This window comes from Toxotes jaculatrix, chromosome 18 (assembly GCF_017976425.1).
Source record: "Toxotes jaculatrix isolate fToxJac2 chromosome 18, fToxJac2.pri, whole genome shotgun sequence".
NCBI lineage: Eukaryota > Metazoa > Chordata > Actinopteri > Toxotidae > Toxotes > Toxotes jaculatrix.
Window position 1 is genome coordinate 15,883,560 of NC_054411.1, and position 14,700 is coordinate 15,898,259.

Genomic DNA, 14,700 nt, shown 5'->3' on the forward strand with positions numbered 1-14,700 from the left:
GTCTCTGTCCGTCTCTCTGTAGCTGCCCCACTTTTCTACAACATCTTTCCTGATCTAGCTCATGAACACAGTTTTAGACACACAAAAGTGTATGGTTTCTCTCTCTCTCTCTCTCTCTCTCTCTCTCCTTGGACCTCTCTGTCCTTTATGTCTTCTTAAGGCCTGTTCAGTAAGTGATTGAATCTCCGTTCCCTCCTCATTCCCTTGTGTCCTTTTGTGTCTCCTTATCAAATCTCGCTGGAGTAGAAGGTCAGATAGGAGGAAACGCATCTCGCTGTGCGTTTTGGCAGGGCAATGTGAGAAGGACGAATGGATTCCAGTTAGGATTCATTTTAAAGCTGATTGCATCTCTTGTGTGACAGATTTTGTTCAGTGCTTTCCAAACACAGCAAATCAGATTGTGTGTGATTAGGTTTTGTTTTCGTTTTTTTTTGAGATTTTGGCTTGAGCTTACTTTCTTCAATTCAGGGACAGTTCCAGGGGGCGGCACTGACATGCGATTGCAGCTATAGTAAATGCTCAGAGCCAAGAAATAGTCACAACCCCCACATAAAACAGTGAATTTTATTTCTTTTTGCTAAGGAAGGGTAATTGGATGCTGTCCTCCACTAGAAAGTAATCAAGTGTATATCTAACTAGTCCTTAAACTCTGTATTACAACCATACCTATGAATCCCCTGTGCATGTGAAGTCAGTTTGAATCCAACGGGTAAACGGCGGACTTGGTCACTAACAGTGAAAACTGACAGGTAACCACAGAATGTAAACACAGTGTTGACCATAAATCGTATCTAAAACAGGGTTTGGTTTTATGAAAACTGTCAGGTGAGTCACTGGCCCATCTGCTCTGAGTGTCAGCCCCTGCCACACACCCTGTTTGACTTTCTATTCAGCCAAAGAAGGAAGGGATAAAGAACGGACGATGGACTTTTGATGCCTGACTTACTTAAAGTTTAGCCTGAATTGAAGCAGGAGTATCTAAAGCCGAAGAAGCTAAAACCTCCTGCTGGCTAAAGCAGCCATAGACTCCACTTGCTCTGATGTGAATAGAATCCTTCACGGCCTAAGAGAGATTCTTAATACCTGGTGGCTGGCTTTAATAGCAGCTAAAGTTACTAAAAGCTGGAGACGTTTCCGGGCAGCAGCTACGAGGCAGACTTTGGATATGCCTGGGATGCACCGTAGCAGCACAGGAACCCCATATCAAAGCTGTTAGAGATCAAGGTTAGCTGTTAGCTGCGGTTAAAGGAAGCTTTGCAAGAAACCTATCCTGCATTCCTTTACTCTCGTCACATCATTCCTCTTATATTTCTGTCTCCCTTTTGCCTTCCTCTTACCGCTTACACCCCCACCACCCGCCTCCCCTGCCTTCTCCATTTCTGCCTCAGAGAGGAGACAGATTTATACTTCGGCCCTGCTCCCCAGCGCTTCGTGCTGAAACAGCAGCGGCGTCTTTGATACTTCTTGGAATGGTCAGAGTGTGGGAACAGGGAATGTCTCACTCTCTCTGGGTGGCAGTCTTCTTCTTTTTTTTTTTTGACTTGTGGCCTAACACAGTGACACCAGCCAGCGTTAGAGTTGCAGCCAGCTCGGTCCTAACACAGAAATGCAGAGTATTACACCAGAGCGTGAAGCTTTGTCTATATTAAGATCTGGTCTCTGGGAGCAACAGCTGGCTGACGGGCAGACTCTTGCCCAACACCAACCTCAGGCTGACCTCATGAACAAAATGAACCATAGCAGGTGACATGGGGTCGACTGTAACTGTTTTCTTGACGAGTAATGTCACTGTAGAAGTATTAGTAAGTTTAAGTAAACGTGGTCAAATCTGGTTTATGTTCGTTCAAATCTGTCTATTAACTGAGTATCAGAAAATTGACTCTGTTCTGATAATCAACTATATCATTTTTTTCCCCATGATAGTCAACAGAATGTCTTGGGTTTTGCACTGTTGCTCAGAAAAGGCCTTTTGAGATGTCAGAACAGAAGCTATGATTGTCTGATAAGCACATAAAAATCATTGGTAGGGTAATAGATAATTACCATAATTATATAATATAATATAATGTTCAGATTGGGGTGATCAGTCTGCCCTCGTTGATATAAATGTGGTGGACAAATCATTAGAAACACCAGCACAGATTAGTGTTGTTGGTGGGTTGCTGTGCAGAGTGATGCAAAGATCTGAAATCCAGCCTTAATTTTTTTTTGCTCTCTCACAGTTTTCATGGTAAAGTTGTAATGATTAGTCATCAGTTTCAGGTGGATTTAAGAAGGGCTGCATTTTAGGATTTTTTTCATGATCAATTCATTATTGATTGCTTTCTCTGATGCTGATCACAGTCTCTCAGAATCCAATGTGACGTACTCAGATGTCTTATTTTGTCCGACCAACATTAGTTTGCAATGATATAAAACAGTTGTTGATTTATTTTCTGCCCACTGACTAATTGATTAATTGACTAATCACTGCAGCTCTAAATCTAAGTCGTAATAATTTGTTTGGTGACAGCAGAAGATGCTGCGCTCTACATCCTTCACAGGTTGTCCTAACTCTCCAAATGTAAAAATTCAAGGATGAAATTTACATAACTGACGTATTACTCATGCATTTTGTTTAAGCTGCAGTGTGTGATATGTTCTGTGTTTGTGTGTCTTCAGGCTACACTCCGCTGTCAGGCAGCCTGTATTCCAGCCCCTACCTGTCCCTGGGGCACCTCGATCCTCCCTCGCTCTCCCAGCACCCTCTCTACGATTCACATAAAGGTCAGTCACTGTCACTAACAACATTCATGGAGACACATGGCTGAATTTAGAATACGTATCTTTTTGTATCCTGTGATACATCAGTAGCAGAAAGTTTTGTGTTAAGTCTTTTCATCTTAGTGAGAAGACCTTCAGTTAGTTGTGGAACTGGGCCAAACCTCCGGTTAGAAACAGGCAGTGTTCGGCTGACAGGTTTGGCCCTGGTTCTTTTCTTTTTTTTTATTCTCTTGCTATAATGTATAGTACCTTTTTTTTCTCCTCCTTGGATATGGCTGTTGCAGTTCTGCTGTAGGTCTGTTATTGCTACATTTTCTTGGCAAGTCGACATTTAAATATTTATTACACTTACCTCTGCCTGTTTGCTGCAGTATGCATGAATCTTTATCATCTGTTGCCACAACGTGTTTGTGTTTTATGTTTTGTATGATTTAGAGGGCTTTTACCTACCAGCCTCCTTGAGCCAGTCACCTCTCCACCCTCAATCTGCCCCCACAGCCGCCCCGTCCAGCTCCACACCGCCCCAGAGGACATCCCGGGAGTGTGGTAGGGACCGGTCCTACCGGGCGGAGAGGGAGAGGGAGCGAGAGAGGTCAAGAGAGGAGCAGCGGCCACACAGCGTGGTAGACCTGACGCAAGACGGGAGGAGCGAGGAGGACCGCAGGGCGAGGAGCGGAGACCGGGAACGAGAGAAAGAAAGGGACCGGGACACAGAGAGAGAAAGAGACGGGTGGTCTTTCCATCCTCACCTCCACCAGCACAAATCCCACTCTCAGTCCTCCACGGTGGAGGCCAGATCCAGGCCATCACCTCCACAGCCCTTCTTCCCTCCAAGTGGGGGTGCGAGCAGGTTCCATGGACCAGAAACTGACAGAGGGGGTCGGGATGAAGAGGGCGGCTCTCGACCCCATCACAGCCATAACTCTAACACGAACTCAAATAATTCAAACTCTCAGTCAGACAGACAGAGGAGGAATGACTCTGTGGCCACTTCAGCTGGGACTCTTCACATCTCCTACGTCCTTCCCCCTGCACTCCAGCCCTCTGTCGCTGGTCTGCACCACCCCTCCACACCCAGAGAGCCTATCAGAGAGCAGCGAGTCAGCGCACCGACATATGTGCCTTCTGTGGAGGTTTATGACGAGCGGGCCGGGCCCATCCAGATCGCCTCGCAGGCCCGTGACAACAAACACGGTGACAAACACAGGGACAGAGAAAGAGACAGAGAACGAGAGCGTGAAAGAGACAGGGAGCGCGAACGGGAGAGAGACAGGGAGCGCGAACGGGAGAGAGACAGGGAGCGCGAACGAGATAGAGACAGGGACCGCGAACGGGAGAGAGACAGGGAGCGTGAACGGGAGAGAGACAGGGAGAGGGAGAGCTACAGGTTTCCTGAGAGGAGCCTGATGGATCATCCTCGACTCTCCCAGTCTTGCGATTCAAGCAATCAAAGAGAGGAAGGTTCTGTCATTTGTTCCAATGGTTCCATTGGTAAACGAGGCCAGGACACACCGTTCTCGTCCAGTCAATCAAGGTTCAGCCCAGAAACCAGGGACATCTCTAAACACTCAATCCGGTTGGGTATAGAGCGGGCAGGGGCGGAGCCTAAGTGGAATAACATGAGCCCGTTGGCTAACTATGCTACAAGTCACATGGCTGCTCTGGCAGCCCAACACGGACACACACTCTCCTCGCCCCACGGCCAGCAGACACACACACAAATGTCCCATTCCCCTCACACAACTCAACGTCCCAACAGTAACGCACACTCCCACAACCATTCCCCCCAGACACACCCCTCTCAACACGGACACGGGCGCTCAGGAGAGGAGGTTAGTCAGAGACGCTATCTGGACCCATCAGCTCTCTACCGACCTGGGGGGTCACTGGTGGGAGCCAGTGGTGGAGAGCGAGGTGGGGGGGCCAGCTCAGACCCCACAGAGGTCTCAGCCATGCAGAGTCTGATTAAATACAGTGGAAATTTCACTGCTGAAGGTCCTGGGTCCTCCAGGCTTGCCTCGGATGGCCGAGGGCCCTTTGGTGGTCTGGGTAACGTCGGCATGGAAGCCGAAAGAGAGAGAGAGAGGGAAAAAGAAAGAGAGCGGGAAAGAGAGAGAGAGAGAGATAGGGAAAGGGTAGTAGTTGGATCAGGTGGTTCAGGGGCGTTGAGGGTCCCTCCCCAGCTGAAGAGAGAGCAGGAGCAGCCGGACAGCGCCCGCTCGTTTGGCCGGGAGGGTGAGGGCGAGGTACGCCACCCTCCCGTTGGCATTGCTGTCGCTGTGGCCCGTCAGAGAGACAGTGGGAGCACCAGTAAACCAACCAGTGGACCTTCAGACACACAGAGACCCCTGCTGCAAACAGCTATTAAAGGTGATTTTTTTTAAATGTACATGAAAAAACACTCACGCTGCTTGCCACTGTATTAAAATGTTTTCTGGATTTTCTTGCATGTGAATGGTTGAGGTACAGATGAAACTGAATACTGAGTAATTCCTGCTGTGATCATGTATTAAAATAACAGAGTTTCCAGTTTCGGTTATTTTCATTTTTGTTGGCTAAATGGTTTGAAATACTCGTCTCGTGGTGAAGTTTACTCAGCTGATCCTATGAGTTATTTTACGTTTGATAGTTTCTGGCAAGTTAAATCAGGTGTTCTTAATATATTTGAAACATTTTTCTAATGTACTTTCTCCCGCTTTTGCTTTTCACTCTCCACTGTGGCCACTCTCAGAATCATACTGCTGGGAACATAGATCCCCTTAGTTTAATGAACCAAGAACAAATTATTTCTCATTTTGGTTTCCATGAATAATGGAGGATTCATTTTCTTTTGGATCAGAGTCATATTTCCTCAGCCCCTGTTTGACTTTGAGGTGTTCATGCATGTAACGTGACTGGAATGGTTAAAACAACTTTCTGCTAATTATGTCATGGGATGTATTTTGTTGAAAGGCTCTTTTTGGCGGGTTACGTGGCTCTCTGTGCTGCATAGTAATTCCTGCCATAGTGCGCTCTATTCTTGGACGTCAAGGTCGTTCAGCGACAGTGCTCCCTCCCCATCTCTCCCTCTCTCTCCCTCTCTCTTCCCCCTTGTTTTCTGTTTCTCTCTCTCTTTTGCTCTTTTCATTTTGTTGAATGTCTCCCTCCTTCTCCACCCTTCCTTCCTCTCTGAGAAGGTCTTTGTGGAGGCACTCCCTCCTTGTCCCACCTCAGGCCTCCTTCTCTCTCTCCACTCTTTTCTTCAGCTCCACCTCCCCAACCCCACCTCCACCCTCTCTGCATTAAACATGTCATTACAGAGTGCAGCTAAAAGCTACAAACAAGCCTTGAATTACAATAAGACCATGGGTGCGTTGCTAAGCAATGGATCAGTCTTGAGAGTGACGGACTGCGGGTGTTTGTGTGTGTGTGTGCATGCCTGTGTGCCTGAGAGTGTATATGAGGAATCGTGTGTATTTGCGAGATACTGTAGATGTTTGTGTATCTGCGTGTGCATGCACATGCATCCCTGTTGGGGGTTTATTCATTTCCTTGCTTGAGCAGAGTGATTGGTTTAATAGCATCAATCCCTCGCGCTAAGAACAGCTCTAAATAAATGGCAGAGGATTTGCACTGAAAACACAAATAGATGGATGGATGAATGAATGGGTAGATGGATGGAAGCAGGAAGGAGAGGAAGAAGAAGGATAGGACAGAGATGGACAGATGGACGTAGATCGATAGCTTGATAGATGGGAAGAGAGAGGTATTTCAGGAAGTTTAGAGAGTGTGTGAGATGCAGGGAAGAGCGGTGGTGGAGGAGTGGGGAGAAAGAGGGGGCGTGCAGTGCTAATCGCTGGCTTTCTGATGCAGGGAGGATAGCATGTGGGACAGGCTCCCTGTAACCTTGGTAACAGTCTTGAAACCTTTCCTGCGGAGCATGTCAGGGATTGTTAAAGTCTCTTGTCCCTTTACAGGCTACACACACACACACACACACACACACACACACATATATGCTCACTTCTAGAGCAGAACTGAAGGGTTCAGCACACTTGTATAAAACCTTTCTGCTGCTCAGGGACCTTCAGTCAGCATTGATGAGATGGAAGAGGTTTAAAGGGAAAGAGTGCGAGGAGGAGATCCTCATGTTTATTCTGGATGGCTTGGTTGAGTGCTGCTGCTTTCCTTCTGTTTTTTTTTTTTTTTTGCTCTCCATCTCAGTCGTTTGCTGCTGGCCCTCGTAGTAAGCCGGAAGGGTTTAAGACTCTGACTGTGTGTATAGTCAGGCAGTAGCGGAGATGTTCACACATCTCCTGTGGCACTAGACTAATAACTGATAAGAGCTGACACTCGGAGTGAGAGCTGTCACTCTGTGTGTGTGCGTTTGTGGAGTATGTGTGCACACGCTCTTTGTGTTCAGGCTACGGCCCAACATCGTATTTTTAGCCTCCTCTCGTTTTGTTGTGTTGTGTCACCATTAGAGAGCCGGTGTCACCTTGTGTCCTCCCCCTCTCTCCTCCATTGTCACCCATTTTTTTTCTCTTCTCACCACATACCTTTTACCTCACTACCAATGACTATATCTTCTTTCTTAGCTCATATTCTTTTCTTTAATGTATGTATATTACATGTGGGATTGGGTATTAAAAATTCAAGGAGTCTCAGTGATGCAGCCACCAAACCCTATCTAATCTTTTTCTCTCCCTCTGTGCCTGAACCCACCATAGATGAGGAACGAGGGGAGGACCGTGCTCGTCACCATGATGACAGGCTGCTGGCCGGACGACTGGAGCGCGAGCAGGAGAAAGTGCTCAGGTGAGGGGTTGTGACTGGCTTTAATGTTTCCCCTCGTGCCTAATTATCCTTATTACCCCAAACCAGTGTTAGTGGTTAACCATGGCAAAAAAATATGCACTCAGTTTTCAATTACATAGCTCTTTGTTCATAAAATATACTTCTAAACACACGGTGTTAGATAAAAATGTGTTTTGTTTCCTCCCAGAGAGTCCAAAGAGCTGGCAGAGTTTACGCAGATGCATCCTGCCCCTTTGTCTAGCGGCCTGACGCCCAGTATGATGACACCCAGCCTCATGACCCCCAACCTTATGGTGACAGGAGGGGCTGCCCTAGCAGGGGCGGGGCGTTGGCCTCCAGACCCGTCAACCCTGACTTCTCACCCCTGGATGCCCCGACCCGGAGCCCCCCCTGTCTGGCTCTCCAGCACACCGTTCAGTATGTGGACATACACATGACTGAAGACACTCACTAACTGCTACAGGCACATGTTTAGATGTTTGCAAAATTGCACCTAACATTCCTGGCGAAGTTGGTCATGTATTGTATCTAGTGATTTTAAGAATTCTATGGCATATATGAGAATGATACTGGTTAGAAATTATTGATTAGTTGATCAACAGGAAATTCATCTGTTTAAGTCATTTTTAAAGCAAACATTTACAAACATTTTTAACTTATCAAATGTGAGAATTTTCTGCTTTTCTTTGTCTTGTGTGAAAGTACTGTGAATATCTTTGCATTTTGGACTCACTAATGTGCCTATAGCTTGTAGGACAACATGCTTGACATTTTATTATAGTTTCATATTGTTGGCACAGTGTTCCAATATGTGCATTTTTCCCCTTTTCAAAAGGCATCTGCATATTAATCTCTGTCTTCAGAGTTGTTCAACCTGGTGCTAAAGACAGAGTGTAAATCAGCGAAATGCCACACACACACACACAGCGTGCTTGCAAAATTCTACATGCATCTTTGTGGCCTTTTCTGATTGGCGTAGCAGAGTAGGGAGGTTTTCTCCGTCTGTCGAGTGGCTGTCCAGCAACAGCCTCCAGGGGTCAAGTGCCACAGACATTCCTGATCTTTGCAGGACATTCCAGACCTGCTCCTCCAACACTTGCTGTCCAGAAATAACAGCATCAGGACACACATACTCACATACCATCTGAAAACACGGAGACACACACACACGCGTACTCAGAGCTCCCTGAGGGCCAGCTCTGTCTAGACACTGAGGGCGAAAAAAGACATAATACACTCAAAAGCAGCTAAATTCAGTGTGTGCTCTCATATGTAACTCCATTATGGCTTCAGTGTGGGTATATAAATACTGGATGAGGAATGATGTTGACAAAATGTTAGTTTTAGTTCAGCTGATATTTTTTTTCCCCCTCTCACTTTCTCTGCCTCTAACATTTTTCATTCACACTTCTCTCCATTTTCACCCTTTTCTTCCCCTCCTGCCCCATTCAGGTCTCGGTCCCTCCTCGCTCCACCAGACCCTCCCCCCAGCCTACCCGCCCTCTCTGCCTGGCTCCTTACCCCCTTCCTACCAGTTTGCCAGGGACCCACAGTCTGGACAGCTAATAGTCATCCCTACTGAACACCTGCCACACTACGGTACGAAGGCCGCTGTGTGTGTGTGTGTGTGTGTGTGTGTGAACAAATATGTGTGCTTGATGTTGATTTGCCAATTTTATCACTTATTTGTTGAGCAAAAACAAATGAGTATCAAATCCATTTTGAGACAGATGTTGGTGTTGGTAATTACTGTAAACAAATAATCAGTCTCCATATGGTGTTCTGGACTGTGTACTAGTGGTTTATTGCGTTCTGCTGCTTTACGGCACAAACAGGAGGGCGCTGCGATGCACTTGAAACACGATAATCCTCTTTATGTTGCTCTCTTTCTCATGCCTCCCTTCTCCGCTCTGCAGGAGGTGATGTGCTGGAGCGTGGAGCCCCAGTGTGGTCGGGGGTATACGGTACAGGCAGCTCGTTGCAGCACGCAGCCCAGCTCCAGCTCCTCTCTCAGCAGCAGATTCTCCGGCAACAGGAGCTGCTCATGATCCAGCAGCACACAGCGCAGGTCCTGGAGTTGCAGAGGAACGCACAGCTAGTTGTAAGTGGACTTTGTGTGGTTGAGCACACACATGTCAATAACTACACGTAGTTCAAATAACAGACCTACATATGTTTTGCATATGTCCTGCATATTTAAGCAAAAACAAAACACAGCAACAAACAGCGTAGGCGCACACGTTTTTTTTTTTACCCTGCACAGTCTCACATCATACATACACTGCTCATATATTGTACACATAACTCTGTCCTCTCCTGTGTTTCAGGAGCGTTTAAAGGCCACCGAGCACCGGCCAGAGATAGAACACAAAGCAGACAAGCGGACTGCAGACCCCAAACCCAGACCCTCCTCTATATCTTCCCCGTCTCCTTCACCCGTTTTGCATCCTCGCAAACCTCCCCCTCCGTCTCGATCTCCAACCCCGTCCACGTCCTCCCTCACTCCGCTGCCTCAGCTACCCTCGCCAGTGACCACCCTCAAGTCAGAGGAAGGGGGCCAGAGAGTGTTGCCGCACCCACCGGTGCCCCTGCCTCACCCGCCTTCCCCCCGCTCAGCTTCTCCGCCCCCATCCTCGCCACGGCGGCCTAAACAGGAGGCAGCTGAGGAGGGGGAGGTGGGACCGAGGGAGCAAAGGGAGGGACAGAAGTCGGCCTCTGCACCCTTTCAGGGCATGTACTCTGGTGAGAACGTTTGAAAGTTCAGTGATCAGCTGCTCCACATTCTCATGTTGTAACTGAATTATTGAATCGTGTGTTGTGTATTTACAAGTCTGTATTATTCAGCTTGGCTTAAGAACACTAGTAAACAAACTTTGTGCTTGACTTTCATGAGCTTCACTGGACTAACATAAGGCTGAGTAGATAAGACAAAGGTTACTGTAATATGAATGACTGAGGAATGTTTGAGCAATGGATAAATCAGGCCTTAACCTCTGTGTTTTTGCTTTACAGATCTCCCTCCCGGGTACCCTTACCAGTCCATCACTGCCCCATTTGGCTCTCCATTCCCCCCTTATCACATCCCAGCACCCACAGGGGCAAACACAGAACTTGTCCCACCCCGCCGGTCCCGCTCTCCAGCCTCAGCTGCCCCTTTGCCTTCAGCACACCTCCATCCAAGGCTTCTGGACACAGACATAAAGCCACAGAAATTAGAGCCATCAAAGACGGGATCTTTCCTCAAACAGGAACCCGGTGTGGAGCGGCCTCAGCTGGACGTGACACCAGAACCTCTGGGTCCCCTTCGCCGGAGCTGCAGCCCTGTCCGTGCCAGCCAGGACAGAGAGACAGACAGGGAAGCCCCGAAGCCCCAGCCTCAGCCGCTACCTCTGCACGTCCCCAGTCCTCCACCACAACAAGGTGAAAGGCTGAAAGAAGTCAGGAAGGATGAGAAGGAAGGAGGCCAAATTAAAATGGAAGTGTCATCTTATTCATGTCAAGCAGCATATCCTCTACCCCTTCCCCTCGCAGAAGCTGAGCCTAAACCCAAGGACCCAGAGCGAACACGTTATTCATCATGCATCGCTGCGGAGACAGACAGCCAGGAATCTGTTCAGAAGTGTGCGTCACTCGAGCAAACCACCAGCACTGTGTGTGAACAAGAACAGCCAGACACTCCAATCGACTCGCACACTCCCAATCAGAAAGAAAGTGTTGCTGAAACCCCCGTTTATCCTCCTCCCACCTCCAACTCTCCGCTCCCGCTGGTCATTGGTCCTGAGGATCCCATGGCAGGGATGCTTGCCCTGCTGACAGCCAGTGAGATGGCCACCCAGGCCCGCCCCAGCACCCCACCTGCCCCGATACTCATACCGCAGATAGAAAACCCTCCTGTGGTTGCAGATTGCAGCAGCGCGGGGCCTCTGGAGATGGTGGCGCTGGAGGGCATGGCCCTGCTCAGCCAAATGGCTCAGAGAGAGATGGAGCACATCAGCCAGGAGCAAGGTGGGTAGAAAAGAGAAAGCGAGGTGTCAGAGTTGAGAGAAGGTAGAGGAACGAAAGAGGGGGGAGGGGGGTGGAATAAGTTAATAGAAAAAAAAAGAAGAATATAGTGTAAATCTCACATCAGCTCTGCTCTGCTTCCTGTCCAGATCTGACATTAGAGGGCCTGGATTGTCTTCTTGAGGCAAGCAGACAGATTCTGTTGGAGGCCATAGAGAAACAGTCCCACATAGACCTGCCCAGAACACTGGACCCCAGCAAGAAGTACAGCTGGAGGCAGAGGAAGGAGGAGCCGGTAAGATAAAGAAAAATTTGCTGGTCACCCAGAGATGAAAATCCATCAGTCTGTGAAACGTTGTGACAGAGTTGTCTCCCTTCTCTGCAGCTGTATAGTAAGATGTCTGTGGACATGTTGGACACAGTGGAAGTGGAATACCGTGTCCGCCTGGCTGAGCTGCAGAAGACATATAAGGAGAAGCAGAGAGAGCTGAGCAAGCTGCAGAGACGCAGAGACAAGCAGTGAGTGCTACTCAACACAGCTCGCACACGTATCGTCAGAAGCACATTTTAAATGAATTAATCACACTGCTGCTGTTATTCCACACTGAAACACACCCGCACAAAAATGCCTCCACTTCTCCACCCCAGACAAACACACGTAACTTTTGTGTTTATGTCAGTGAGCGGCAGCAGCAGGAGGATGAGAGGCGGAGTCTTACCAGACGGGGCAGAGGGCGACCCAGGAAGAGAAAACATTTGGCCACACCTCCCAAACTGGACAGCAGGCCTGGAAAGTGAGTGTGGTCTGCAGCTCAAATCAGCTGTTTTTTTTTTTTTCTTCTTCTTCGTCTTTTCAGATTTGTCTTTAGATGCATGTTCAGCATTTGCCTTCACACAGAGCAAAATTTCCTTTGTCTCAGGGTGGGTAGGACAGTGCAATACTCTGAGGACTCTGAAGCTGGAGAAGGACAGAGGAAGAGGTTCCGGGTGTCCAGAGAAGAGGAGGAGACGGAGGCAGGAAGTGGAGCAGTGAAAGTTAAAAAGAAGAAAAAGAAGACGAAGAGCTGGAACGACCAGGAGCCATCCACCAGTCATGCTCTGGAGGTGGGCCACCTGGAAGTGTGTGTTTTCATTTTAGCGGCAGTGTAATGCGATTGGTCTTACCAACTAATGTAATGTTTTTTTGTGTTGTTCTCAGGTGTTGAAGGCGAAGCGCGGCCATGTGTGTGAGCAGGAGCAGCTGGCGTCAGACCTCGACAGAGCTCTTTCACTTTCGCAGCTCAGCTCACTCAGCGCATCCCGCAAACTCACCTCCGGCACAAAGTTAGACAAGTCGAAGGGCAAGTCCGCTGACAGCCGGATGAAGGACCGGGCCGTCCATTCCCCTGTCAAAGGAGGGAAACACAAGATGGCCGCCAAGGCTTCCACTTCAGAGACCGTCCAGAAGGTGAAAGGTCAGAAGAAGACTGCTTTGTTCTCTCCTGTGAGATCAGAGCTCAGCAGCTGCTCCAACAGTGAGTACCTGAGGACAAACAGTCCAAGTAATGTTTTATATGCATCCAGAGTTACAGACAGCAGAGCTTGTCTGCTTTTAGTTTGTATAATCCAGGTGATTCGTACCATTTACATTCAAAGTGATAAAACTGGGAATATTCTATATTTCTGTGCAGCTGTTTAATCATTAAACTATTATTTTATTAATTAATTATTTAATTTTCCATGGAACTAGTACCTGAGGATGACTTTTAGAGTAAAAGACTTGTTTTTCATTTCGATCCTTTCCGATGTGCCCCTTCTTCTTGACACCTGCTTTGGATGGACATGGTGACATTGTACAACCATTGCATGGCAGTGGTAGAAAACTTACCTCCGGTCGGTTGTTTAACGGCCTCAAACCCATCAGGTCATGTGATCATGCTGAGTTCAGTCGGTAGTTGAGAAAACATTCATTCAGGTTTAATTTGCAGAATCTCTCGGATGTTGAGGTCAAGCGGAAATCATCTTTGTCTCCTTGTTTTCATCCCTGTGACCTCATGAATCATTAACCACACTTTCTCTGCACCAGACTCTGATTCAGAGGAGCACATTTCTGCTCGAGGGGGCTGGCCCCCTCTCTCAGGGACACGTTCCCATGGCAACCTAACCAGGAAGAGGCGGTCTGCGTCATCGCCGACATCCCTGCTGTCCAGTCAGAAGTCTCAGAAGAAGAAACACAAGCACTTATCCCTGCTGCTGGAGGAAGCGGGCCTCAGCTCCTCTGACGACTCCTTCGACCAAGGTTACTGACCAAATCTTACAGCTCCTCGCTCCCTCACTCTTGAGTCAGCCAATACTGTGTCTCTGAGCCTCGTCATAGCTCATGTTTTTTGTTTGCTTTTCGCTAAGGCCGCTGTTTTCCTACTGCGCTTTAGCTCGACGATCCCTACCTCTCTTGCTGCTGGCTTCTCTGCAAAGTTGCCTTTTTTTAAAAAAAGAAAAGAAAAAAAAAAGAGTTTACCTATTTCTATGGTGTTTTTAATTGCCTGGATTGCAAACCGTTTTTGTAGCATTTGTACATTTGGAAAAACTGTGTGAATTGTGAGATTTTGTTGTATTGCAGTTTGGTACCTATAAGCTTTATTAAAGGTGTTGATTTGATTGGTACAGAAAGCGAAGCGCTGTGGTCCTTGTGTCTGCTTCATCTGTCTGTCTGTCTCTTGTCAGTCTGTCCAGCTGCCACTGCACCTCACACATCCTTTAGTGCTCTGTTCGTCAAATATCCCTTAAGTTTTCCTGGAATAGGTTTGGAAAACAGTGTTCAGCTTAGGGTTTACGCCTGGAAAACCATGTTAGCAATAAATGTAGAGGATTGATTTAGAGCACAGAGAGCTGAATCTGATTGGAAGATTTTTCCTGGTCAGCATAAATGGTCATAAATCAAAGGGAAATTTAATGATAGTTGGCTCGTTTTCTGGTTTTTCCAATGCTTTGCTACGTTTACATCAGACTAAATGTTCATTGATGATGTGGCCTGGTGTTTGATGTTGTGGGAGGGAAGTAAATGCAGACTGAGACTGATTGTATTAGATGTTGGGGATATTTGGACAATAGAGCTCCTCCTGTGTCTACTAAACCTTCAAATAACCCTTTTCCCTTTAC

At 47.6% G+C, this 14,700-nt stretch overlaps 1 protein-coding gene across 3 annotated transcripts in view; it reads left to right on the forward strand.

The window, feature by feature from the left end:
• Window positions 1–14,700, forward strand: part of tnrc18 (trinucleotide repeat containing 18) — a 42,882-nt gene that overhangs the window by 13,522 nt on the left and 14,660 nt on the right. Inside the window, exons 4-17 of one of the 3 annotated variants that reach the window (XM_041063552.1) lie at window positions 2,662–2,766; window positions 3,262–5,133; window positions 7,473–7,560; window positions 7,748–7,977; window positions 9,013–9,159; window positions 9,477–9,661; window positions 9,888–10,302; window positions 10,573–11,565; window positions 11,712–11,857; window positions 11,948–12,081; window positions 12,243–12,356; window positions 12,483–12,666; window positions 12,761–13,076; window positions 13,628–13,840. In XM_041063552.1, coding sequence (XP_040919486.1) covers window positions 2,662–2,766; window positions 3,262–5,133; window positions 7,473–7,560; window positions 7,748–7,977; window positions 9,013–9,159; window positions 9,477–9,661; window positions 9,888–10,302; window positions 10,573–11,565; window positions 11,712–11,857; window positions 11,948–12,081; window positions 12,243–12,356; window positions 12,483–12,666; window positions 12,761–13,076; window positions 13,628–13,840 — 5,142 coding nt within the window. Of the gene's footprint in view, window positions 1–2,661; window positions 2,767–3,198; window positions 5,134–7,472; window positions 7,561–7,747; window positions 7,978–9,012; window positions 9,160–9,476; window positions 9,662–9,887; window positions 10,303–10,572; window positions 11,566–11,711; window positions 11,858–11,947; window positions 12,082–12,242; window positions 12,357–12,482; window positions 12,667–12,760; window positions 13,077–13,627; window positions 13,841–14,700 lie in introns of all 3 variants that reach the window. The other 2 variants (XM_041063551.1, XM_041063553.1) reach the window with 2 other exon arrangements.